General features: G+C 43.6%; 1 protein-coding gene across 1 annotated transcript; it reads right to left on the bottom strand.

The window, feature by feature from the left end:
• On the bottom strand, window positions 1-24,242 carry UBAP1 (ubiquitin associated protein 1). The gene is made up of 7 exons (XM_075269753.1): window positions 24,127-24,242; window positions 10,382-10,421; window positions 9,639-9,763; window positions 7,984-8,850; window positions 6,404-6,604; window positions 3,813-3,914; window positions 1-1,500 (listed from the first exon to the last, which is right to left on the bottom strand). Exons 2-7 carry the CDS (start codon window positions 10,413-10,415, stop codon window positions 1,360-1,362), a joined length of 1,470 nt encoding a protein of 489 aa, XP_075125854.1. The 5' UTR covers window positions 10,416-10,421; window positions 24,127-24,242; the 3' UTR covers window positions 1-1,359.
• Between the last annotated feature and the right edge of the window lie 3,209 nt (window positions 24,243-27,451).

The raw sequence follows: 27,451 nt of genomic DNA on the forward strand, positions 1-27,451 counted from the left end.
TTATTAGTACCTCTGTAGGGAGAAAGAAAATATTTAGCAAATTACTTATATATTCATCAAGACTGAAGATTTACATGTTCTTTTATCTTAAACAATGTACAACATAATACACTTTGTACTATCAAAAGATGATTCGAAATACTAGATATAATTCTGGGAAGGAAAAGAAGCGGGGAGAACAAAGTGCTTAAAGAAAGTTGGTTCACGTGGACAGGTGGCGCCACTATATGCCTGGGTCTAGCGGCTGTCGAGCTTGCCATATGGTGGTAGTATAACTAGTTGCAAAACTATGACAGGGTTGTAGTTTTGCAAAACCAAGAGAGCGCAGCATTACGGGATGAGCTGCGACACCTGTAACCCAACGCTTACGACCGTCCGCTGCGGTCGCTCAGTTTCTTCATTACATTCGGTAACGATTATTCGTTCCCATTTAGCAATCTCGTGAACACACCCTGATACTTGCCAAGGGACAGCTCAAACGATACAACACGTTCGGTCCGTTTCTCTGCCGTTTCCTCGTCATGTGTTATCAATTGAACATAACTTGTAATCTCAATCAAAATGGTCTAGTTTGGAAACGAAAACTACACACGAGGCCGGCGCCCACCTCCCCGTGCAGCTCGACAGCAGCTAGAACCACACAATGTATCAACCTGTTTTAAGTCAACACTTTCCAAAATGGAGTCCTTCGAAAGGGTAGTGGGGTGAGTAATGTCTTTTGATGCACAGATAAAGCTCTGAAAACTCAATAACTTATAGCATATAATTAAACAATCCCGAGAAGCGGTCACAGCTTTACCAGTGCTAAACTGTAACCACCACCAAGCCGCCGCCCGAGGCGAGGGCCGAGCCGGTGGATGACGCAGAGTGTACAGGTTAGTCTGCCATTTTACTCTATACTCTTGTAACTATTTCAATGACCAGTGTAGCACTAACTATCCAAAAGAAAAAAAACAAACAATAATTGCACTAATATTTGCCATTTCGGGGTAGAACAGTCCGTATTCCAGTATAAGCATCAGCAGCTTCACACGTCAATTCTTCTGTTTCCATTTACACTGCAAAGTAAAACAAAAAATTCAGCTCCCCCAATGTCGTGCATATAAAGGTTCAGAGACCTCCTCATTCCTTGGAAGGGGGTAAAGGTTTGGGTGTAAAAGGGCACTTCTTACAATAACTCTGTAGCTGGCATTTTTGTGAAAAAAGGGAAAAACCGAGTAGAACACGTAACATGGTAGGACGCAGCGGGTTTGTCCGCTCTCTCTCTGCGCTCCTCTGTGAACGGAAAGCTTGTCGTAGGATTCTCCTATCCAGACATTCGGTTAAGAGCCTATTGTGATAGGGGAGGGGGCAGAGTATTCAGCTGGGGCCGGCACGCGTCATTAACTCTTCCAATGCCTTGTCCTGATCATTGTTATGAAGTAACAAAACTTCCTTTATCTCTTTCTGTTCAAAGCCCATCTCTTTAAATTTACTCATCAGCTGGAGAAATACCATTGTCTGCGGAGAAGAGGAGGAAATATTCATATAAATGTATACAGGAAAGAGTATCACACAATATAGTAGGTGTATTTTTGTACATAGGAGCAGTGTTATAGTAGTTATATTCTTGTATATTATAGTATTTATATTCTTGTACATAGGAGCAGTATTACAGTAGTTATATTCTTGTACATAGGGGCAGTATTATAGTAGTTATATTCTTGTACACAGGAGGCAGTATTATAGTAGTTATATTCTTGTACATAGGAGTAGTATTATAGTAGTTATATTCTTGTACATAGGAGGCAGTATTATAGTAGTTATATTCTTGTACATAGGAGCAGTATTATAGTAGTTATATTCTTGTACATAGGAGTAGTATTATAGTAGTTATATTCTTGTACATAGGAGGCAGTATTATAGTAGTTATATTCTTGTACACAGGAGGCAGTAATATAGTAGTTATATTCTTGTACATAGGAGGCAGTATTATAGTAGTTATATTCTTGTACATAGGAGCAGTATTATAGTAGTTATATTCTTGTACACAGGAGGCAGTAATATAGTAGTTATATTCTTGTACATAGCAGCAGTATTATAGTAGTTATATTCTTGTTCATAGGAGGCAGTATTATAGTAGTTATATTCTTGTACATAGGAGTAGTATTATAGTAGTTATATTCTTGTACATAGGAGCAGTATTATAGTAGTTATATCCTTGTACATAGGAGCAGTATTATAGTAGTTATATCCTTGTACATAGGAGCAGTATTATAGTAGTTATATCCTTGTACATAGGAGCAGTATTATAGTAGTTATATCCTTGTACATAGGAGCAGTATTATAGTAGTTATATTCTTGTACATAGGAGCAGTATTATAGTAGTTATATCCTTGTACATAGGAGCAGTATTATAGTAGTTATATTCTTGTACACAGAAGGCAGTACTATAGTAGTTATATTCTTGTATATAGGAGGCAGTATTATAGTAGTTATATTCTTGTATATAGGAGGCAGTATTATAGTAGTTATATTCTTGTACATAGGAGTAGTATTATAGTAGTTATATTCTTGTACATAGGAGTAGTATTATAGTAGTTATATTCTTGTACATAAGGGCAGTATTATAGTAGTTATATTCTTGTACATAGGGGCAGTATTATAGTAGTTATATTCTTGTACATAGGGGTAGTATTATAGTAGTTATATTCTTGTACATAGGAGCAGTATTATAGTAGTTATATTCTTGTATATAGGAGGCAGTATTATAGTAGTTATATTCTTGTACATAGGAGTAGTATTATAGTAGTTATATCCTTGTACATAGGAGCAGTATTATAGTAGTTATATTCTTGTACATAGGAGCAGTATTATAGTAGTTATATTCTTGTACATAGGAGCAGTATTATAGTAGTTATATTCTTGTATATAGGAGGCAGTATTATAGTAGTTATATTCTTGTACATAGGAGTAGTATTATAGTAGTTATATTCTTGTACATAGGAGCAGTATTATAGTAGGTATATTCTTGTACATAGGAGACAGTATTATAGTAGTTATATTCTTGTACATAGTGGGCAGTATTATAGTAGTTATATTCTTGTACATAGGGGGCAGTATTGTAGTAGTTATATTCTTGTACATTGGAGGCAGTATTATAGTAGTTATATTCTTGTATATAGGAGCAGTATTATAGTAGTTATATTCTTGTACATAGGAGTAGTATTATAGTAGTTATATTCTAGTACATAGGAGCAGTATTATAGTAGGTATATTCTTGTACATAGGAGACAGTATTATAGTAGTTATATTCTTGTACATAGTGGGCAGTATTATAGTAGTTATATTCTTGTACATAGGGGGCAGTATTGTAGTAGTTATATTCTTGTACATTGGAGGCAGTATTATAATAGTTATGTTCTTGTACAGTGGAGGCAGTATTATAGTAGTTATATTCTTGTACATAGTGGGCAGTATTATAGTAGTTATATTCTTGTACATAGGGGGCAGTATTGTAGTAGTTATATTCTTGTACATAGGGGGCAGTATTGTAGTAGTTATGTTCTTGTACAGTGGAGGCAGTATATGGCCCATGTAGATAGACAATCAGTCGAGCCCATACACAAATTATTACAGCTGAGATGGGTGTAACTTAGCAGATTTTAATTGCTTACACCTTTGATAGTTAGCTGTATGGGATAAACATTCACTGGTTTATGTAGGAATGGTCGGCTGATCCAAACATTTGGTGACTTCAGCAAATTTCTGATATATATAGTAAGCTTAATATTATAAAGACAGAAGCCTAGAACTAAATACTTGGTACGTACCTTCTCTTCAGAGCACTGATACATCTCCATAGCCTCATCCACCAGCAACGGATCAAAGCCCTTCTCACACAGCTGAGAGTGGATGAACAAGTACTCCAGCACCTGTGTTAAAGAGGAGAAGACTGTCAAGGATACCGGTATAATCTGGTATAAACAACATCATGTGACAGCTATTATAGCCTAACTTTACACCACTAATTCACTTCTCATACCTGAAGGGAACTTCCATTTTAAGGTATCTAACTCAACAACAGAAAACAATGCACCCTAAAACATATCTACAGGGAACTTGCTGCAGATTTCACACACCCCATTTAGGTTTACTTGGACAAGACTATGCCTACATGTCAAATGATGTTGCCTTTGTAAGGTGCTGTAGTGTGTGTGTGTGTGTGTGTGTGTGTGTGTGTGTGTATATATATTTCAAAGTAGCCTCCTTTTGCTTTGATTACTGCTTTGCACACTCTTGGCATTCTCCTGATGAGCTTCTGCTTAGCACTTGTTGGCCCTTTTGCCTTCTCTCTGCGGTCCAACTCACCCCAAACCATCTGTATTGGGTTCTGGTCTGGTGACTGTGGAGGCCATGTCATCTGGCGTAGCACCCCATCACTCTCCTTCTTGGTTAAATAGCCCTTACACAGCCTGGAGGTGTTTGCGGTCATTGTTCTGTTGAAAAATAAATGATGGTCCAACTAAACGCAAACCGGATGGAATAGCATGCCGCTGCAAGATGCTGTGGTAGCCATGCTGGTTCAGTATAAATCCCCAATAGTGTCACCAGCTTGGCACCCCCACACCATCACACCTGGGATCCAGGCATGTAGAGTCCGTCCGTTCACCTTTTCTGCGTCACACAAAGACACGGTGGTTGGAACCAAAGATCTCAAATTTGGATTCATCAGACCAAAGCACAGATTTCCACTGGTCTAATGTCTATTCCTTGTGTTCTTTAGCCCAAACAAGTCTCTTCTGCTTGTTGCCTGTCCTTAGCAGTGGTTTTCTAGCAGCTATTTTACCATGAAGGCCGGCGGCTGCACAAAGTCTCCTCTTAACAGTTGTTGTAGAGATGTGTCTGCTGCTAGAACTCTGTGTGACATTGACCTGGTCTCTAATCTGAGCTGATGTTAACCTGCGATTTCTGAGGCTGGTGACTCGGATGACCTTATCCTCCGCAGCAGAGGTGACTCTTGGTCTTCCTTTCCTGGGGCGGTCCTCATGTCAGCCAGTTTCTTTGTAGCGCTTGATGGTTTTTGCAACTCCACTTGGAGACACTTTCAAAGTTTTCCCAATTTTTCAGACTGACTGACCTTCATTTCTTAAAGTAATGATGGCCACTCGTTTTTCTTTACTTAGCTGCTTTTTTCTTGCCATAATACAAATTCTAACAGTCTATTCAGTAGGACTATCAGCTGTGTATCCACCGGACTTCTGCACAACACAACTGATGGTCCCAACCCCATTTATAAGGCAAGAAATCCCACTTATTAAACCTGACAGGGCATACCTGTGAAGTGAAGACCATTTCAGGTGACTACCTCTTGAAGCTCATCGAGAAAATGCCAAGAGTGTGCAAAGCAGGAATCAAAGCAAAAGGTGGCTACTTGGAAGAACTTAGAATATAAGACAGATTTTCAGTTTTCACACTTTTTTGTTAAGTATATAATCCCACATGTGATAATTCATAGTTTTGATACCTTCAGTGTGAATCTACAATTTTCATAGTCATGAAAATACAGAAAACTCTTTGAATGAGAAGGGGCTGAGCTGCAATTCCAAGCTCCGTCCCCTATGATATGTATGGCACCATGCTTGATATTCATTGAAGTGACTGCAGCCCCTTCAACCACCTTATCAGTGGGGGTCCTGGGTGGTGACCCCCACCAATCATGTTGACGACCTATCCTAAATCCTGTAAAACCCCTTGATCTGTAATCTAGCAGGGCTGTGGAGCCAATAGGCTAGACTACAGCCTGACTCAGACTCCTGCTCATAGATGGCTGACAGTCATGGTCCGTCACACGCAGTAAAGATTCTCTAATTCATGAAATATGTACATTCTATATTCCAATGAAAGTAAATGTGTAACAGACTATACATCTAATTATACAATAAAATAAAAATAATTAATAATATATTACTTATTACAATAATAATAATAATAATAATAAAAAAAAAAATCCTTTCTGACTCCACCCAAAATTGATCGGGACTCCAACTCCATAGTCTATCATACAGTGCACCCATAACAATTGAGCTTTGGTGGAATTCTTTATGCAAAATATATAACCGCCACATCATAAATGCCAGCAAAGAAATAGTTAATCAACCCGGTGACTGTAAGAGGAAATCTGAGTTGCAGCAACATGAGCAGACATGGAGCGGCTCACAGGATTGAGCTCTTGTTGCAACACTGGATGTCAGTCAGAGTAATCTGCCAGTCGAAGCAATTCAGCCCACAATACCTTCTGTTCATACCAAGCATTCTGCCAGCTTGGTTACACAGAGTAATAACACAGCATTAGAAATTACTCCAGGAGTCACCATTGTGTACAAGTGTAGATTTCTTCCCCATGTCAGGTTAGTGTCCTCACCTGCTCCACATTCTGCCCTTGCTTCTGCATGGCTCTCATCACATGTTCATAGGAATACCCCATGCTGACAATGGTCTCGGCACATTGCCGCTCGCTGCTGGACAGTGCTTGGAGAAGCTCCTCGTAGCCCGGGACACTGAGCTGTCTCACATTAGTTACACTATTGGGCACTTTGGACACTGCGACCTGATGAGCGGATATCTGGTATAAGGGAAAGAAATGAAGATCATCTATTAAAAGGACAAATGCAATGTATTTTCCACACGTCTCTAACAGCCATTTCACATACAAATGTCTTATATGGGTTTTGTCATTACAGACACTTATTCCTTATCCACGGGACCCCCAGTGATCAGGAGAATGGAGGCCGCAGGAGAAAGTCCCGACATCCATCATATGAAGCAGCAGTGCGAATGTCCAACTGGGCCTCATTCAATTCTATGGGGCATCTGGGACTGCAATCTGCAGAAGCCTCAGACTAGAGTTCAGGCAAGTGCACGGCTGGTTCATTCAAACCCATTCAAACCACTTAATATCATTAAATAAGTTGAGCCACTGTGTACATACATTACATTACTTATCCTGTACTGATCCTGAGTTACATCCTGTATTATACTCCAGAGCTGCGCTCACTTTTCTGCTGGTACAGTCACTGTGTACATACATTACTTATCCTGTACTGATCCTGAGTTACATCCTGTATTATACTCCAGAGCTGCACTCACTATTCTGCTGGTACAGTCACTGTGTACATACATTACTTATCCTGTACTGATCCTGAGTTACATCCTGTATTATACTCCAGAGCTGCGCTCACTATTCTGCTGGTGCAGTCACTGTGTACATACATTACATTACTTATCCTGTACTGATCCTGAGTTACATCCTGTATTATACTCCAGAGTTGCACTCACTATTCTGCTGGTTAATAATGCATGTAGCTCACATGCTTCTTATTGGACACCTCCTCCCACCTAGTAGCTTACCCAGGCCTTATACCGCAGGGGAGCAGTTTGTTTTTTTCCAACATCACACAGTGCCTGCCCAAAAGACAACATTTAAGGGGGTTTCCAGAAAGGCCTCACCAATTACCTGCTGTTGTCAATTTACCAGGTCCAATCTTGACACACAAGAATTGGCAGGAAATACCAGCTCAGTCATTTCCTGTGTATCAAGACAGGAAGCGGAGACCAGCAGGGACCTGGTAAGCAGCAGTAGAGGGGAAACACGAGATGGGCTTATTTTATATCTCAATCTCTTTTTTTTTTTAACAACATTTTCACTTGGTGACAAATTGCCGTAAATCTAAATCCACTGAGCAAGCTTGGCTTAGACTGGGAAGAAGCAGTTTATGATTTCAGCTCAGCAGAATAATGAATGCAGTTGAGAGTATAATATAGGATATAGCTAAGGGGAGAACAAGAACAAAATGTAATTTACAAACTGACTATGTTGTAGATGACTAACAATCTGATGGAAGGCAAAAGTCACACCAAATACTGATGGGCCGGAATCAGAGTAGCTGGACCTATTAAAGGATGCAAAGACTCCTATGAAATCTCCATAGGAAATAGCCTTACCTTTGTGTCACCAGTCCTGGAAATTCCTTCTGTACCACTGACTGGGCCCACAGTGGAAGGAGGTAATGCACACTTCAACATCCCACTGTCTAAACGCAAGGAAGGCCCCCACATGAGGTGTCCATTCAGTTCATCACCATTATGGGTTGAGCGGGATTTTAAGGATTCTAGGAAAGTGCCGTTGGGCAGGCAGTTAGTGCTTGCATGTGCTATCTTCTGATTGCTCTCGTCAGAGTCTAGTTTGGGAAACGATAGGGATTTGATATTGCTGACCGTGGTCATGGGGGCAAGTGACACTTTGGAAGACGGGGGCAGTTCACAGTTTTCCAACTGTGGTAAAGTGATGAAACCATTGGGTTTGCGGAGATGCTTAAAGTCTAAAGCTTCCTGTTTCAGGGTCGAGAGCGTCTCCTCGTCCTTCAGAGGTGACTGGGAGTTCTGGACTGTGTCAGCGTTACTTAAGTCTGGACTTACAACAGGCCTCACGTGAATATCAAGAATGTTCTTCAACTCTTCTTTGTCATCGATGGTTTTTAATTCTAACTTGTCAAAGGGGTCCTCCTCGCACTCGAAGTCGGCAGGGTTAAAGTCTGCCTTGCTGTGAGGGGGGCTCAGCACTTTTTGCGTTATGGCACTGCTTAGGGCGGGGGTTGGGGTCAGGATGTTGTTGTGCTGCAGGCTTGCGAGGATCGGATTGATGGGAGGAGGGCATCCTATACCTTCGTCACCCTCACTCTCTGCCTGAGTGTCAGAAAGAGCTTGCGAGCGAGCCTCTTCTGCCTTCCTCTCGGCTTCCCTCTGAGCAGCTTTGATCCGTTTTACTTCTTCTGCCCACTGGACAGTTTTCTTCTCCAGCGAAAAGTCATACTGTCATTAAGACACAGAAAAAAAGAGATTAGATTAGACATCCATCGCTATATCACCATAGAGAAAACTGTTTTATCATATGTCCTACTGACACCCTCACTGATCATGAGCACTGGGGTGCTTTGCAACCCAATTCTGAATGGAGCAGCTAGTTGGACAGCACGCAACACTTCATTCATTTCAATAGGACCACCAGAGAGTCAAGTGCAGTGTTGCGGCTATCTCTGGTGGACTCTTTGAATGAATGGTGAAGACTTCCCTGATTTGTGCCGCATGGTTGGGGGGTTCCCTGCAGTCATCCTGAGGGCGGGTTCACACCTACGCCCAGTCTCCACTATGCAAGTTTCCGTCTTCTGCCCGAGAAACTGGACAGGAGATGGAAACTGGCAGTCAGTTTTCAAACCCATTCACTTGAATGGAGTTGCAAAGTGTCCGCACATGAGAATCTTCTGCCTCTCCGATGTCAAACCACCTTTTTTAACCAGACACAAAGTCGGACATGCAGGACTATGTGTCCGGTTAAAAAACAAAAAAACCCAGTTTCGCCGGAGACCAGAAGACGCTCACGGGTGGACACTGACTGCTGGGTTTCAGTCTCATGTCCAGTATCTGGGGCAGAAGACAGAAACCCACAAAGCAGAGACCGGGCGCAGTTGTGAACCCGCCCTAACTCTGATCAGAACGTTACTTGTTGGAACTGGAATACTCCTTCACCCTCACATGAGCTAATGCACAACTGCTGGCTTCTAGATGATTTCCCAGGGGTAATATAACCAGAGACCCCCTACCTGGACTTCACTGATGAGCTGGCTGACATCTGGCACACAAAAACCTATAGGCAAGCCAACTTTATCCGGCACTCTGAACTTGTCACCAATCTTAAACGGGACGTCCTCTAGATAACTGAAAGGCCCTAGAATAAAGAGAAAGAGCACAAAATAGTATCAGTCAAATTTAAAGGGATTTCTCAGCTACATATATTGTATATTATCCTTTTGGAAGCGGGAAGGATTGTCTCATTAGTGACGACCCAGAAGTTCCTTCCTATCTGACCGTCAGCTTGAGTCCACTAGAGTGAGACATAATTCTACAGAGGATACTTGCGTTGACATTCTCTACACCTGTGCCAGGCAACACCTATGTATGAACCCATTACCAAACATTTTGCACAGTTTATTCTTTTACCCAAACTTTAATGAAAAAAAAGGATGTTTGTGTATAGCAAAGATAGACTAGGTACGTATAGCCACTGAGAACAGCTATATACCTCATGGGGGCATATGAATGTTAGACAGAAGGGTCTCTTGTACTCAGTTACTCCCCGGACCAATATGGGAGGATTAGAGAAGCGATTTTGCGGCCATTTCTGTTAAAGTTAATGGGCACAAGACTATCCTCCAGGGACTCCTTCTACTGATAAAGACAGGCAAAATGACCAGCCCTCTACTCTCCTTGTCACCCAGGTATGAAGGTGTAAACCCACGAGACCTCCATTATACATGGACAGGTGCAAACCACCTTTTATTCTTACCGTGTAAGTCTGAAGCCGACTTCCTAGAAGCCATTTAGAGCTGTAAACAGAAAAAGACCAGAGTGAGTGCAAAGGAACATGTGATTCACATGAAAGCCGCATGACACAAGCTATGAATATCAGGATCCTATCTGTCTGATCCACAATAACAAATAACCCCTTTCATGGAAATGAACCGTGGTCAAGTCTCCCAAAACGTACGGCAGCTGGGTGCACTACACGACAGTGCTCAAAGAGAATGGCCGCAGGACCACAAGCATAGCAAGTGCCAAGGAACCTCCCACAGACTCACTCAAAAATCCTTCCCTAAAGAGTGGAAGCTGTTTGAGCATCACAAAGGGGAACCAACTCCAGGTGAATGAACTGCAGTGAATACCAATGCCTCCTGCAAATGGGGGAATACAGTCCATACACTGGCTGGATATCACAGCGCAAGCATGGTGACTTACAAAGCTAGCAGTCCTTGTCTCTATGCGGCTCTACAGTCCCATAATATATACTGTAGTATAGCAATATAGAGCTGCAGGGAATTATAGACAGTCTGTAGCAATGGTCTCCACTTGTGGCTCTACAGACGCTGCAAAATTACAACTTCCACGTGTCATAAAGCAGCCTGTGTCTGCCAAAAGGGAAGTGGTGGGAAATGACATTATAAAAAGCCATTGTTTATGCAGGTCTATCTTGTTTTTGTACAGTACGGTCCTACAACAGGCAATCTAGTGCCCACCTAGTAATGAAGTCTACAGAAGTCCCAATTGGATCTTGTACAGATGAAACCATCATTGTGGTCTCCTACTGGAAAATACAGTGGTACTGCACACTGGGATGTGTGATCTGACCTCAGTACAATTTACTTCTACATTGGTGGATGCATATATACTGAATCTATATGTACACAATTTTCATTACAGCCATGTTCTATATCTACAATGCATCTTGAAACCTAAGCGGAAAGACCTGTATAAAGGAGACAGTCTGAAAAATGGGACGTGCCAACATGAAGTCAGGAGACGGAGATGCTTCACGGCTCACATGGTCCATTACGTAAACACTTTGAAGACTTTTGCTAAGTCATGTGAACCGAATCTCAGTGAACTTTGGATCTGACATTTATAGGAAAGCATTGGATGTTAAAGAGTAACTGCACTTGTAAGGAATGAGCTCATGTACACATCACACATCCTTATCTTCAAGGTCCATTCAGAAGACATGCGACATATTATAGCCTGTGGATTAGTGCCAAGCAAATGGACAAGGATGAGCTTAAACATTATGTAGTATACTAATATATCTGTCTACATCAGGGGTGGGCAATTAATTTTCCCATGGGGCCGTATAAGAAATTCTATTCTAGAGGGCCATGTGAGCTGCGGCAAATTTAGCTCCACCCATTCTCAATAATTTTTTCATCTGCCCCCACAAAGTATAATCCTCCTACAGTCACCCGTACATTATATGCCCCCACATTATAATGTTCCCTTCCAACTGCCCCACAGTGTTAAGTCAGGAGAGGTCCTGGTGCTCCAGTTTAAACTGGTGGAAAATAGAGGGGACATTAAACTCTGACAGCTGGAAGCAACAATTAAACCGTAGGGGTAACTGGAGGGTGACATTAAACTGGGGGCAACTAGAGGCAGACAGATCCCCCTCCAGCTACCTGCACGGTTTAATGCCCCCTCCAGTTGTCCCCAGTTTAATGTCCCCCCGTATCCCCTTCATCTACCGCCAGTTTCATGTCCCCCCCCCTCCATTTCTCTACCAGTTTCATATCCCCCTTCATCTGCCCCATTTCATGTCCCCCCCTCCATCTCTGCCCCCAGTATAACTTTCCCCTTCCATCTCTGCCCTCAGTATAACATTCCCCTTCCATCTCTGCTCCCAGTATAACATTCCTCCTCCATCTCTGCCTCTAGGTTACTGAGACACAGACACACACACACTCTCCACCCTGCATCTCACATCCCCCTCCCTCCCCTCTCAGTACCTTAGGACACACACCACATGTCTCCATCTTCTTGCACTGTCCTGCTGGCACTAAGACACGCCTCCCTAGTCAAGCTATGCGGGCCGGACTGAATCAGTCAGGGGGCCGGATATGAAGGAATTTTGGTGTCGAGGCAAAGCTGAATTTGGCGCTTTATGAAAGCTCCATAAAAAATGAGAGGTAGTACTTTATGTACCTACACAATTTACAAAGAGAAATGTCCGGTAGTGTTATACAGTAGGCCCTTACTGTACTTATTGACGCTGCATACAAACTAGTCACGCCTCTCCGTTGTTCAGGTCAATCAGAGAACCAGATCAACAGACAGGCGGACCTCTAAAATAGTGGTAACATATGGAGTCCAATTGACTCCATGGACTATAATGGGGTCCATCAGATGTCTGTGGCTTTAAAAATGAAAATGGCAGGAGTCTTTCCTCAGACAATTTTCAGGCGGACATTGTGAGAGTCTCAAACGGTTACTCTGGCATAGATGTAAACAGAGAGTGAGAACGACAAGGAGGTAGAACTGTCTATGCCTAAATCACATTCAACAATATCGGGAAGCAGGACTGCTTTGTAGTGTCCCCCCTTAGGCAAGGGGCCACCAGATCACCCTGTTTTGGGTAACGCTCCACAGCCATTGTAAGGAATAAAGACAGTGGACACAAGGTAACCCTGTTCAGGTGCATGCGGAAGCAGATTATAAAACAGTTTTCTATAGTAATCTCCCCAACATATCACAAGGCTGTCACCTCATGTTCCTGGCAGGGCCTGTGACGTGGCCACATATATTGTAAACAGCTTCCTTTTAGAGAATAACTCTGAATGAGTCCATTTATGAGGCGAGCACAACATCACCTTTATAAAGAGAGTCAAAATGTGACTAAGAACATCTGGGAACGTCCCAGCATCAGACTTCACACAATGTATAAACCTGACTATATATAATGTCCGTCCTTCAGTCTGCCCCGTATATGCGTATAAATATTTGGTGGAGTTACAGGCCTGGATTCAGCTCTGGATTAACATAATGGCCTCATACAAGTGTAAGCAATGTCCAGTACAGCCAACCTGAAATACCAGGTCACAGCGGGGGAGACAGGAGGAGCGCTATTCTTAGTCATTAAATTACAGGTTTAGAAACTGTGATCGAGAAGGGTGGAGAACGGCCGGCCGTGCGCTCGGGATTTATAGGTCATACTGTGGATAAGTTTTCCTCTTGTTATACGCCTGTTCTGACAATATACAGAAAATAAAACATTTGTGGAAACACATTAGTACAATTTCTTTTAGCTTGTATAGTCTTCTAGTCTGTATAGCACCAGATAAATACTTAGTATATACATAAAGATACACATTGGCAGGACTGGCTGACTAATAGGTATAAGGCCACCCTTACCCAAAGGATAGGGGATAAACTGCAGATTGGTAGTAATCCGACCATTAAAGCCTCCAGTAGGGGGATATACTCCCATTAAGATTGTATCAGCACACCGCCATGTCATTCAATGCTGAATAGCCAGAAAACAGCAGTCCGCCATCTGCAGCACTCCCACTTACGTGAATGGGAGAGGTGTGCTTTCTGGGTTCACCGCCAATTCCTAAAACAACTAGGGATCAGCAAATGATCACTTGCCCTATGTATAAAGGATAGATTTTTCTGTTATAACCCCTTTAATTGGCTCAGTGGTTAGCACTGCAGCCTTGCAGCGCTGGAGTCCTGGGTTCAAATCCCACCAAGGACAACATCTGCAAGGAGTTTGTATGTTATCCCCGTGTTTGCGTGGGTTTCCTCCGGATACTTCGGTTTCCTCCCACACTCCAAAGACATACTGATAGGGAATGTAGATTGTGAGCCCTATATGGGACAGTGACTGTCAATATCTGTAAAGCGCTGCGGAATATGATGGCGCTATATAAGTAAGCATAATAAATAATAAATAAGATGACCGTACATATAAGCCTATAGTCACTTCTGAAGTGCTAGTCCCTATAGACAATTACACCATATAATTGCTACAAACACAGAAGATCTTTTTTGCAATTTTCTTGTAGTTCCTTATATTGGTTAGGAAATAAAAACACAGAAAACATTTTCCAGAACTGCGTCGTGATAGACCTGAATTATCCTGATTTGTGCAGTGAACCTAATACAACCCGATTTATTATTTCTCTTATTGTACACCACCAAACCCTTAATAATTCCCTCTAATGTGACTCTCCTATCCCTCTCTGACGTTATGGTTGGAAAAGCACAAATATACACTGGGCAGTAGAGATGCCAAGGCAGCCGTACCAGGCTCTGCAAGTATCACGCACAAGTCCTCGAAAACTGAACCACTTACATACTGCTGCACAAGATGTTAGAATGAGTGGGAAGGGAACTGGAGGAACAGTACGTCTCCATCTCATAGACATTTTCTGCATCACCTCTGCACATAATATCACTAAGATCATGAAGTCGGCGGCCAAATGTGGCTTATCAGAGGACCACACTGAAAAGTCAAAATTTGCAACCGAACTATAAACCCTTAATATAACCATGTGAAATTGGCTGTGTATGGTGCGCTCTTTGATCCTCTTCACCCTGCACTTGGATTTGAAAGACGACAGAAATATGGACGAATGAATTTCCTTTAGCTATGCCATACAGGTTTGTTGCTAAAATATTCCTTTTATTTAGCCTCATACGTGACTAGGTAGGAAAGTGTGATGTAACTAAAAAAAAAAAAAAAAAAAACCCCATACATTGTGTTAGGATGAGCCATAGCAGGAGTGGATTTAGCAGAAGAGAGAAGTATAAGCGCTTCCTATATATTTCCCATTCCTTGTGTAGCCACTCATGGGTCTGACACAAAAACTGCAGCAAAATCTACAACACAAAAAAACAGCATTTCCACAACGTGGGGCCTAAGGCATACGGGTTTCCATTCGGGGAGTCCGATTGTGGATGCCCTGAAACGCAAACCTAATCCGCATAAAAAAGCAGTTACCTTACTAAAACCATGGACCCCATAGACAAAAGAGATAAGAATCCTTTAATAGTCCCACAGTGGGGAAATTTCAGCATGTTACAGCAACATAGTAATACAGACACAGGATAATACACAGTAATATATTACAGACGTAGACAGACATATGGGGATGTCCCCAGTGCTGCGAGAGAACTCATTTGCATACCAAACCGGGATTTCTACTGAATGACGGCACACAGAAGACATCTAAAGGTAGGAGAAGAATAGCCTTTCTTAAACTATTCCTACGTGTTAGTCACAAAAAAATTGCTTTTTATTGATAGAATCCCTTTAAAGAGGACCTTTCATCAGATTGGGCACAGGCAGTTCTATATACTGCTGGAAAGCCGACAGTGCGCTGAATTCAGCACACTATCGTCTTTCCCGATCTGTGCCCCGGGTAAAGCGCTATTGGTCCCGGTACCGTAGCGCTTTACAGTCAGTAGGGCGTTTCTGACAGTTAGTCAGGAACGTCCTTCTCCACAGCAGCGCCTATCGCGCTGTACAGTGTGAGCGGGCAGGAACGCCCCCTCCCTCTGCTCACAGTGCTCGTCCATAGACAAGTGTTATCAGGAGGGGAGGGGGCGTTCCTCCCCGCTCACACAGTACAGCGTGATAGGCGCTGCTGTGGAGAAGGACGTTCCTGACTGACTGTCAGGAACGCCCTTCTGACTGTAAAGCGCTACGGTACCAATAGCTCTTTACCCTGGGGCACAGATCGGGAAAGCCGATAGTGAGCTGAATTCAGAGCACTGTTGGCTTTCCAGCAGTATATAGAACTGCCTGTGCCCAATCTGATGAAAGGTCCTCTTTAATGTCTTTGGAAAGCCAAAGCAATTCCTGCCACTCACCCAGTAAACCCCCCACTCACCCCCAACTACCAGCAGAGTTGAATACATGGCATTCACCTGCATAGCCAATAGATACATTAGGTTCACTGTCCCTTTAAATCACATTGTCAGAACTATTTCCAATTCCGAAGCCTCACTCACCAGATAGTAATAAACAGCGGTACAGTCACACACTCCTTTATTACATACCACAGACCTGTACAATACAGCCAGGCCAGATACAATCTTTATTGAGTCACGTGACTTCTGTAACTTTCCACCTGCACATAACCCTCATCGTACTTGTCAAGGCCCTTTCTACAAGATCTCCAGTGTATGTCATCCGCTGACCCTACACACAACAGCTGCGCTCCTGCTCCTGTCGGCACCTTATTAAATATTAATAGATTTGCAATAAATATTTAATTTCAATGAAACAGGACAGAATCGCTGACAAAGAGCAGTCAATCCAAACATGGAGCCTCCCACAACCTGCGGTGACAACTTCAACCCAAATACCAACACATGACATTCAGAAAAAGCCACAGGCCGCGCACTTATGTCTTCAGTGACTCACAAACTTTCACTGCAACCAATTCACGCCCAACCCTAAACCTCAGGTGACTGTGCTGTGAACGCAGAACAAGGAGAGAAAGTAGGGATATCAGAATTGTGAATGCAGCTCTGGAGTACCAGACAGCATCCAATAAGCAATACAGTAGATTTAAGGGGTATTCCGACTCCTTTTATTAACCCTGCAGATCCTAAAATAAACTCTGCGGGCTCACCTTTCCGTTTGACTGGATTGAGGAATTGTAGTCAGATTTCCGCATCAGTGAGTGGAAAACAAAGTAGAGGAATCTGAGGTGGAATTTTGCCACAAATTCCTCTTCATTTTATGATGTCTGAAAGGGACCTTACTGCTCCCGACTGATTATAGTTGTCAGCCATTTACATAAGAGTTGCAATTGGGTTAGTGGTTTGACCTACTGACTCCACAACCCTGCTGGTCCTTATTTTTTGGCCGATTCGCTCACATCTGGACAGAATGTCACCGGTCAGTGGCCATGTGGTTATGTCCTGTTTGAACATGGCATCACCTCTTATGCACCGATTGGCCGTATCACTCGGGGACATCGGCGATCAGAAGAGACACTCTCCATTGGACGGACAGGTGAGTATGTAGAGTTTGTTCTATGCAGGAGTTAATTTAAAAAAAAACTAGAACAACCCTTTAAGCTTGAGTCATCTTAACATGTAAATTAAATCTGTATATAATAGGTGGTCAAAAGTAAACCCCACATTAGGGTAAAAGGGCTGTGAAATATGATGGCCTTATATAAGTAAGCAATACATTTACTGACAGATTACTTAAAGGGGTTACCTGAGGAGTAATAACGCTTACCTTTATTACTAATATACACGTTGGTCACCCCATTTATTACTTTTGCAGAGGGCAACTGGGGAGGTCTCAAATCCCAAGCTCTGTCGCCATTGAGCCGCTCCAAATGTGAGTGACATCACTGACTCCCCTCTACATCAGGTGCAGGTCCATTGAGTAGAGAGGAGTTGGTCATGTGACCATGAGTCTGGGGGCTAGGTAGGAGAGATTGAAAGGTAGTGAAGGTAGGAGGGGGTGTTCTCCACCGTCTAAGGCTATAGAAGAGACCACCAGGGAGACAGACACTCCTCACTACTCAGCAATGACCTCAAGCTGTAGGACCGGCTCCTCTGACAGTGCAGTGATATTGGTGGAAGTAACAGCAGAGGCATATCTGTAACGGGGGAAGATACCACGAAAACTGACCACCATCATCTTTGCTATGGTATATAACGCTCCCCAACTTAGAGAACATGAGCAGACCACTTTAACCAAGGATCATTAGGCTCAGGTTATGGAAGCAAACTACGTCACCACAGGTTAGGTTGCTTGTAGTTTGTCTACTTAGTAAAGGAAATCATCTAAGCATACGCTGATTTACTCATAAGCTAGTGCTGCAACACATAACTGCAGTGTAAAGTATGGTGGAAGGATGGTAGGAGGAGCGGTATAAACATCTGCAGAACTGAAATCTATCTCAAACTACCAGATAGTGCAGGTCAGGCTGCGGACACGCTAGCGTTGGGTGACCGTTAAGGAACTTCATCCCCCATTCCGCAAACAGGACTTTCCTCTCTGCCAGAAACCGGGCAGACCCTATTGTATAGTCTATGGGGTCCGCAGATTTCCGTGGATAACCACTATTTAAGCGGATAGGGTTTCCATTTTTCAGGTCCCTGAGCAGATCCAAAAGATGAAAACCCAAACGCTAGTGTGAACCTAGAGCGAGCTAAATCAACAGAAATTTTTGACAATCAGTTTACTGATCGGTGAACACAGCCAAATATAGGGCAGACCATTCTAATGCAATCGGTGCAACCAATTGTGCGCAACGTGTAAGTTCATGTGAATACAGCCTTAGAGTTTACGCACGTCTTTGTCATACTGCATTTGTTTGTGATTTTCACAAAACTGTGTAAAGAGTTGAATATGATGGCAGTATGTAGCTAAACCTTTAAGACAGCGGTATTCTCCTTTAAGACCCAATGACGCCGATATAAATAGTCTCTATTCCAGACAGTCACACTGGCATCTTTGTCGCTTGGATCTTCTGAAAAATAATTAACATTCAGGGAGAAAATTCTGTCCCGTCAAAAATCAATGAGAGCTGTGAGAGCCTGCCACGCCAAGCCCCAGATGCTTCACAAAACAAGTCTTACAAGTCAGCCTTTTCCTTAACTGGAAACGTATTTCCTATCTCACACAGGTACATTAGGTCCAGGGCAGGAGGGCACAGAGGCAATGGTGCAAACTAGAAGAAAGTCGCCGTTAAAAAAAACAAAAACAAAACAGTCCTTCATTGAATACAGCCTATGTCTATGGGGTCCAAATCACAGTGGGGGGAGATTTATCAGGCAAAATGTACCAGAATTCTGGCCAAAAAACTGTGAAACCTGTTGTGTGTGCACCACATCTATCTAGCGTTATAGACACTTTTTTCAAACTTATGGGCGTGGCCTCTAAAACTGGGCGTGACTGTACACCAAAAATATGGGAAGAACTATTAGGGTAAGTTCACACAGGGTTTTTTGGATCGGAACCTGAGGCGGAGGCTCCCTCAAGTTCCGATCCAAAAGCTGGGTAGCCATGGCTGAAAGCCGACGTACTGCACTTAATGGGCCTAGTCCGGAGGAGGGAGTGTCTTCAGGCCAAATTGCAAGGCGAAATGGCCTGAAGAATGAACACCTCACTTCTTCTCCTGAGCAGCTCCCATTGATTCCAATGGGAGCCGTCTTTTTGGTCAGGATTTTGAGACGAATACGGCCTCAAAATCTTGACCAAAAAACTCTGTGTGAACTTACCCTTAGGCTGAGGCCCCACATTCTGGAAAATCAGCTTTTTTTGTTGCAGATTTTGTTGAGGTTTTTTGTGCCAAGGCCAGGAGTGGATTGAGCAGAAGTATAAGAACTCCCTACATATTTCCCATTCCTTTTGTAGCCATTCTTGGCTTTGGCTCAAAAAACCGCAACAAAATCTGCAACAAAAAAAGCTGCGCTTCTGCAGTGTGGGGCCTCAGCCTTAAGCTAACTAATAAGTGGCCTGTCTAAACCTCAAAGGGGTTTTCTGGGCTTTTTTTTTTTTTAAAGGTCCGTTAGTGCTAGTAATGGGTTAATAGTGGGGAAAGTAACGATGATCCGTTTCCAGAGATGGGGAAATGGATCGTCACCAGATAACCAGCAACTGTCCCTGAGGTCGTCACATGATCGCCCAGTGGTATGGGTAAATATACAATTTTGATTAATTATGTTATTTATAAAGTAGTAGGGTGTTTAGATTAGTCTAGGGATTTCCAGTTATCCCGAACAACCCCTTTAAACACTACTAGCAAATCTGCCCTAGAATATCCAAACAGTTAATCGAAAAGTAACCGAAACCAAACATCAACCAGGATGACCAAGGTTACAGTTATTACAATATTTCTGAGGTTCTACTAGTAGTGTTGTTCAGACCCCAATTGTCCAAATGGGAACTGCTATAATACTGAGATGTTTCTTTAGACCTCAGAGTATAATAAGTGGAGGCTCAGGGGAGCTGATCAAACATAAAATTGCGTTACTTACCTCTCCTCTGATGTGACTCCCTGTTTTCTTCGGGTCCTCTGAAGTCAAGAATAGATGAACCTTGTGGTTGGGCCTCAGTGGGTAACGTGGAGTTGTGACGTTTAGACACAAGCTGAAGGACCAATGTGAATGATGAGGCCCCATTACAGGCCTTAGTGGTCCCTAACATCAGTCAGAAGACTCGAAGACAGCAGGGAGTCCTGCCGGAGTCCAGTGGAGGTGAGTAACAGTGTATTTTATGTTCGATCACCTCCCCTGAGGCCTCCACTAACTATCCTCTGGGATCTGAAGTCACCTCACAGTGGAATAGCATTTCTGGTTTGGCCCAATTAAAACTGCCTGGTGAACCTCACGAATGAATCTTGCAACAATCACCCGACACGTACTCATACTTTAAAAGGGGAGTGACCTGAATAATCAACTTGAATCATAATAGAGATAAAATGCCTGATTAATCCCAATTTTGATTTAGGTCACAATAGTCTCATCCTGATATCCATCTGTGGTGTGTATACTGCTGACCAAGCTCAGAACCAGTTATCTCATAAGAAACCTACAAGACGACCATTATATTCCATCGTACAGTCATCTGGCAATGATGAGGATGCTGTTACCCTGAATATACTTCATGTCACTGTATACCATACCAGATATCAGTAAATACATGTAATACAACAATATCAATATGATCAAGATCAGAGCCACTAAAAGGGTTGTGACCCCAAAGACCCTATTCATTGTCAGATGGCTACAACGCGCTCCGATCATAGGCCTGCTGAAGTGAATGGAAAGGATAAGTGTCTTTGTGTTACAACCTAATTCATAACCTTAGTTAACAGAGGCGCTGATCCGTTGTTTATTATTTGCTTAGGCCGCAAATATCCAATTGGCCGGGATCAGCTGATCAGGCTGTGTACTATACAGTGCACAGGGATGGATGTCAGTAGGAGTTGAGCAGCTTCCGGCTCTGTGCACTGTATAATATGGGAAATGGGTACAGCTCTGAACAGCTGATCCATGCAGGGGCCGGCTAGCACCCCACTGATCAGATGTCCATTGCTTGCCGTCAAAGACAAATGACCTAACTTCTGTACAACTACAATTTCTTAACTACACCACAAACACAACTGATCTTGGTTGCTATGGGTGACAACATTGTAAACAATCACCAAAATATAGAATTATCAAATAATAAGTAAGAAGAGCACCATCTTTGCAAAAGTGACAACAAGAAGTTCCGCCATATTGGTTATCACCTCGAAAAAGTAACTTATGTAATATTAGAAAAAAGTTCCATCAATATTGAAGTTCCGAGAGCCGGTTCACATCTGCGTTCCTGCCATTCCCTCTCCGCATGAAAATTGCCGAGTGAAGGGTTCTGCAATAAGCACTTTTCTCTCCGCATTTTTCGTGCAGAAACCACACCGACCCCATTATAGTCTTATTGGGTCCATGTGGTTTCTTAAGTAACTGCTTTGTAATGCGTATAGGTTTCCATTAGGGGGGTCCCCAAGTGGACTCCCCGAACGCTGATGTGAACTAGGCCTGACACGTCCCTGACCACGGTCTTAAAGCTGCCAAGTGCAAACAATGCCCATCACACCCATGGCAGCAGCAGTAACTCCCCTTGAGTTTGGGTGATGTCCCTGCAGAGGAGAGTTCTCATAATGAGTGCAAACGTGAAGCAGAGGATTTGTCCAGAGCCACCAATAACGTCATCTCTAATATTTCAGTGCAGCTTTGGAAAATGAAGCAGTAACTTTACTGCTGTGTGTGATCATGAGCCTACCTCGCAGTACTGAGTCTCCCACTGGCCCGAGTCATGTGTAACACTGGGATGTGATCTGGTCACCACTGCCTTGTCATTGTAGTAATCCACTCGTCACTGTCACCCTGTTCCATTTACCTGTTGTGTCTTCAACCCCCTACCAACTACTCTGATCTGTCCCCTTTACCACCTCACCAAAGCTGTGGCCCCCAATGTGGTAACTCAGTCACAAGTATGCCACCCAGGACTGTGATCTGGTCACCGGCAACCCCGTCAGTGGGAGGTGTGACCCAGTCATAGTTAACCCTATCAGTAAGAGGTATGATCAGGTCTCAATTAACTCTATCAGTAAGAGTTGTGATCCAGTCACCATTAACCCTATCAGTCAGGGGAGAGATCCAGTCACCATTAACCCTATCAGTCAGGGGAGAGATCCAGTCACCATTAACCCTATCAGTCAGGGGAGAGATCCAGTCACCATTAACCCTATCAGTCAGAGGAGAGATCCAGTCACCATTAACCCTATCAGTCAGGGGAGAGATCCAGTCACCATTAACCCTATCAGTCAGGGGAGAGATCCAGTCACCATTAACCCTATCAGTCAGGGGAGAGATCCAGTCACCATTAACCCTATCAGTGTAGAGATCCAGTCACCATTAACCCCATCAGCAAGGGGTGTGATCCAGCACTATTAACCCTATCAGTCAGGGGAGAGATCCAGTCACCATTAACCCTATCAGTCAGAGGAGAGATCCAGTCACCATTAACCCTATCAGTCAGGGGAGAGATCCAGTCACCATTAACCCTATCAGTCAGAGGAGAGATCCAGTCACCATTAACCCTATCAGTCAGGGGAGAGATCCAGTCACCATTAACCCTATCAGTCAGGGGAGAGATCCAGTCACCATTAACCCTATCAGTCAGGGGAGAGATCCAGTCACCATTAACCCTATCAGTCAGAGGAGAGATCCAGTCACCATTAACCCTATCAGTCAGGGGAGAGATCCAGTCACCATTAACCCTATCAGTCAGAGGAGAGATCCAGTCACCATTAACCCTATCAGTCAGGGGAGAGATCCAGTCACCATTAACCCTATCAGTCAGGGGAGAGATCCAGTCACCATTAACCCTATCAGTCAGGGGAGAGATCCAGTCACCATTAACCCTATCAGTCAGGGGAGAGATCCAGTCACCATTAACCCTATCAGTCAGGGGAGAGATCCAGTCACCATTAACCCTATCAGTCAGGGGAGAGATCCAGTCACCATTAACCCTATCAGTCAGGGGAGAGATCCAGTCACCATTAACCCTATCAGTCAGGGGAGAGATCCAGTCACCATTAACCCTATCAGTCAGGGGAGAGATCCAGTCACCATTAACCCTATCAGTCAGAGGAGAGATCCAGTCACCATTAACCCTATCAGTCAGGGGAGAGATCCAGTCACCATTAACCCTATCAGTCAGAGGAGAGATCCAGTCACCATTAACCCTATCAGTCAGGGGAGAGATCCAGTCACCATTAACCCTATCAGTCAGGGGAGAGATCCAGTCACCATTAACCCTATCAGTCAGGGGAGAGATCCAGTCACCATTAACCCTATCAGTCAGAGGAGAGATCCAGTCACCATTAACCCTATCAGTCAGGGGAGAGATCCAAGCACCATTAACCCTATCAGTGTAGAGATCCAGTCACCATTAACCCCATCAGCAAGGGGTGTGATCCAGCACTATTAACCCTATCAGTCAGCGCTGTGATCCAGTCACCATTAACCCTATCAGTCAGCACAGTGATCCAGTCACCTAGCACACGGGGACACCTAGCAGACGGGTGAGATCCGGGTGTCGGTCCCCCTGAGCCGGTGTCCTGTGCTCAGGACCGTTAATCTGTCTCCGCTTTACCACCCACAGTTACAATCTTTCCGAGTGCGACACCCGTGTAACAGCAACCAGCGACCCGACTTCAGGGAGTGCCCGGCTGTACTCACCCGCTGAGCTGCCTCCTCCACCCGCTGTCAATCTGCCACTTTCCTACACACCCAGCACCTTGGCCCCGGCCTCAGTGTGCGACGCCATCTTGGAACACTTCCTCCTTCCTGCAAAGGGTGGCGTATGACGTAATCACGTACAGCACGTGATGAATACACTAATACGTCATTAGTCATATGGCGCAGGGCACCGCCCCACTGACTGTGTACATAGTAACAAGCGATGAGGTAATTCAGGGCTCGGCAGAGGTGACTATGTAGTGTAAGCCAAGCCTCAAAACCCCCCCAGGCCCCTCTGGCCCGGGCCCCCTGCCTTACAGACCATGTCCCTATAGTATAAGGGTAAGTTAACAAAGTTTTTTGCAGAAGGATTTTGAGAAGGAATACGCCTCAAAATACTCCCCCAAAAACACCTCCCATTAATTCAAATGGGAGTCAGTAGTAGTCAGCCATAGGGGGGAAAAACACCATGGCCTATCTTCACGCCCAGAAAAACCCATTGAAATCAGTGAAAAGAGAAAAATGTGTCAGGGTTTGTAACTTGTCTTTCTTTCAATACACATCAAAAATCACTACTGTATTTTTTAATCGTATTTTCCTGGTCCATACAGTGAGCTGAAGTGAGACTTATAGGCGTGAAAAAACGTATTCTATCAGTGCACACAGAGTTTTTTGGCGCTGATTTTGACGCTGAATCTACCTCAAAATCAGCCTAAAAAAAAATCCTGCCAATAGAACTCTATTGGCAGGCTTTTGTTAGAAGCTGATTTTGAGGCGGAATCAGCGTAAAAAAGACCCTCAGCACCGAGCTTCTCTCCACACGGTTGGGGAGCTTAACCCACTAGCTATTTAAAGGTCATCGCGGAAGGGATGTCTTAACTTAAGGCGACATCTATTGTCAAGAAAGAAGATGATAAATGAGAAGAGCGGCTTTATGATAAAATTGATAAGATCCGTCAGGAAATTACTGCCCAAGCCCCAGGTAGCATTGATTCCCACACCTACAATAGTACTGATCCCCTCACCAACCACACTTTAGACTATCCATTCTCATCTTTTGAACCTGTTACAGAAGAGAAAGTCTCCCAGCTACTTTCTTCATCTCACCCTACAACCTGCAGTAGTAACCCCTCACATCTTCTCCAATCTCTGTCACCTGCTGTCACGACTTACTTTACTAAAATATTTAACCTCTCTCTCTTCTAGAATCTTCCCATCCTCCTTCAAGCATGCTGTTATAACCCCGCTATTGAAAAAACGCTCCCTGGACCCATCCTGTGCTGCTAACTATTGACCCGTCTCTAACCTCCCTTTCATCTCTAAACTCTTGGAACGCCTGGTCTATTCTTGTTTAATCCGCTATCTCTCTGCTAACTCTCTGCTTGACCCCATACAATCTGGTTTCCGCGCTCTGCACTCTACTGAAACAGCTCTCACAAAAGTCTCCTAATGATCTCCTAATGGCTAAATCCAATGGCGACTTCTCTCTTCTTATTCTTCTGGACCTCTCAGCAGTATTTGACACTGTTGACCATCAACTTCTCCTCACTATGCTCCGCTCAGTCGGCCTCAAGGACACTGCGCCCTCCTGGTTCTCCTCTTATCTCTCAGACCGCACTTTCAGTGTATCATTTGCGGGCTCTGTTTCCTCCCCTCTTTCCCTTGCTTTTGGGGTTCCTCAGGGCTCGGTCCTAGGCCCCCTGCTCTTTTCTCTCTACACAGCCCCCATTGAACAAACCATCGCCAGATTTGGCTTCAGGTACCATCTTTATGCTGATGACACCCAATTATACACATCTTCCCATGACATCACCCCTGTACTCATACAGAACACCAGCGACTGTCTCTCTGCTGTCTCAAATATCATGTCCTCGCTCTATCTGAAACTAAATCTCTCCAAGACTGAACTACTACTGTTTCCACCATCTAACAGATCTGTCCCATATATATCCATTGTAGTCTCAGGCCTTACTATAACACCTAGGCAGCAGTCCCGCTGCCTCGGGGTGATGTTTGACGCAGACCTTTCCTTCACCCCTCATATTGAATCACTGACACGTTCATGTCACCTCCACCTCAAAAACATCTCCAGAATACGCCCTTTCCTTACCAGAGATACACTGAAGACACTTATTGTTTCTCTGATTCATTCTCGCCTTGACTACTGTAACTCCTTACTAATCGGTCTTCCCCTCACTAAACTCTCCTCTCTACAATATATTCTGAATGCAGCGGCTAGGTTCATCTATCAGTCTAGACGCTACAGCGATTCCTCCGGTCTGTGTCAGTCACTACATTGGCTGCCTATTCATTATAGAATAAAATATAAATTTATTACTCTCATCCACAAGGCTCTCCATAATGCCGTACCTCCCTACATTTCCACCCTCATCTCTGTCTAACGCCCAACCCGTGCTCTCCGCTCACTCAATGACCTAACACTTACATCCTCTATTATCAGAACCTCTCATGCTCGTATACAAGACTTCTCCCGAGCTGCACCACTTCACTGGAATGCTCTACCCCCGACAATTAGATTTACTCCCAATTTCTACAGTTTCAAACACAAACTAAAGACGCATCTTTTCAGACAGGCCTATCACAATTTCTAACGTAAACCCTTCCATAATATAATTAGAATCCCCAAAATATATTATTAATATTATTATTATTATTATTATATAAAGTTAATTTTATACAACATTAGATAGTGTTTTGCATGATATTGCAACAGGCAATTCTGCTTTTTAGTTCTGGATCAGATACACATGCAAATTAGACTATAAGGCAAGAGCTGATTTTTTTTCATCTGAGTTTAATATTTTGATTTTAGATTAGAATTTCTACAGAAACATTTTCATTCAAAGCCCAAGCAAAGTATTGAATTACTGACAGAACCCACAGTTGTGTTTTGTACCAGTAGACCTGCCATGGCATAGTGAAAGATTCACCTGTACTCTCCCGAAACAGACATCAAAATCTATAGGCCCAGGGAGAATCGGACAGCTGTAGAGACTCCCGCTTTCCAAGTGCTATCGTCTCTATCTGAAAGCGGAACCTTGTTTTTCTTCAAGTATTTCTTGCCCAGGACTGAGGGAGCAAACGCCAATGTGGTGTATGAAAAGGAGCTTGGAAAATAACGGCACGATCTGTTCTTAACATTCAATAGAAAACATACAGCGCTTTTCTGGAGCAGACGCCAACAAAAGTTGGAGAGAGAGTAGTCTGAATTGAGTTGGGAAACATCTGCTTTTTCCTCTCGGTCATTGAACTGAAGCATGCCAGCCGTGAGTCGCTTCCAAACTCGACAACTTGGAATCGGTAG

This window comes from Leptodactylus fuscus, chromosome 1 (assembly GCF_031893055.1).
Source record: "Leptodactylus fuscus isolate aLepFus1 chromosome 1, aLepFus1.hap2, whole genome shotgun sequence".
Lineage (NCBI taxonomy): Eukaryota > Metazoa > Chordata > Amphibia > Anura > Leptodactylidae > Leptodactylus > Leptodactylus fuscus.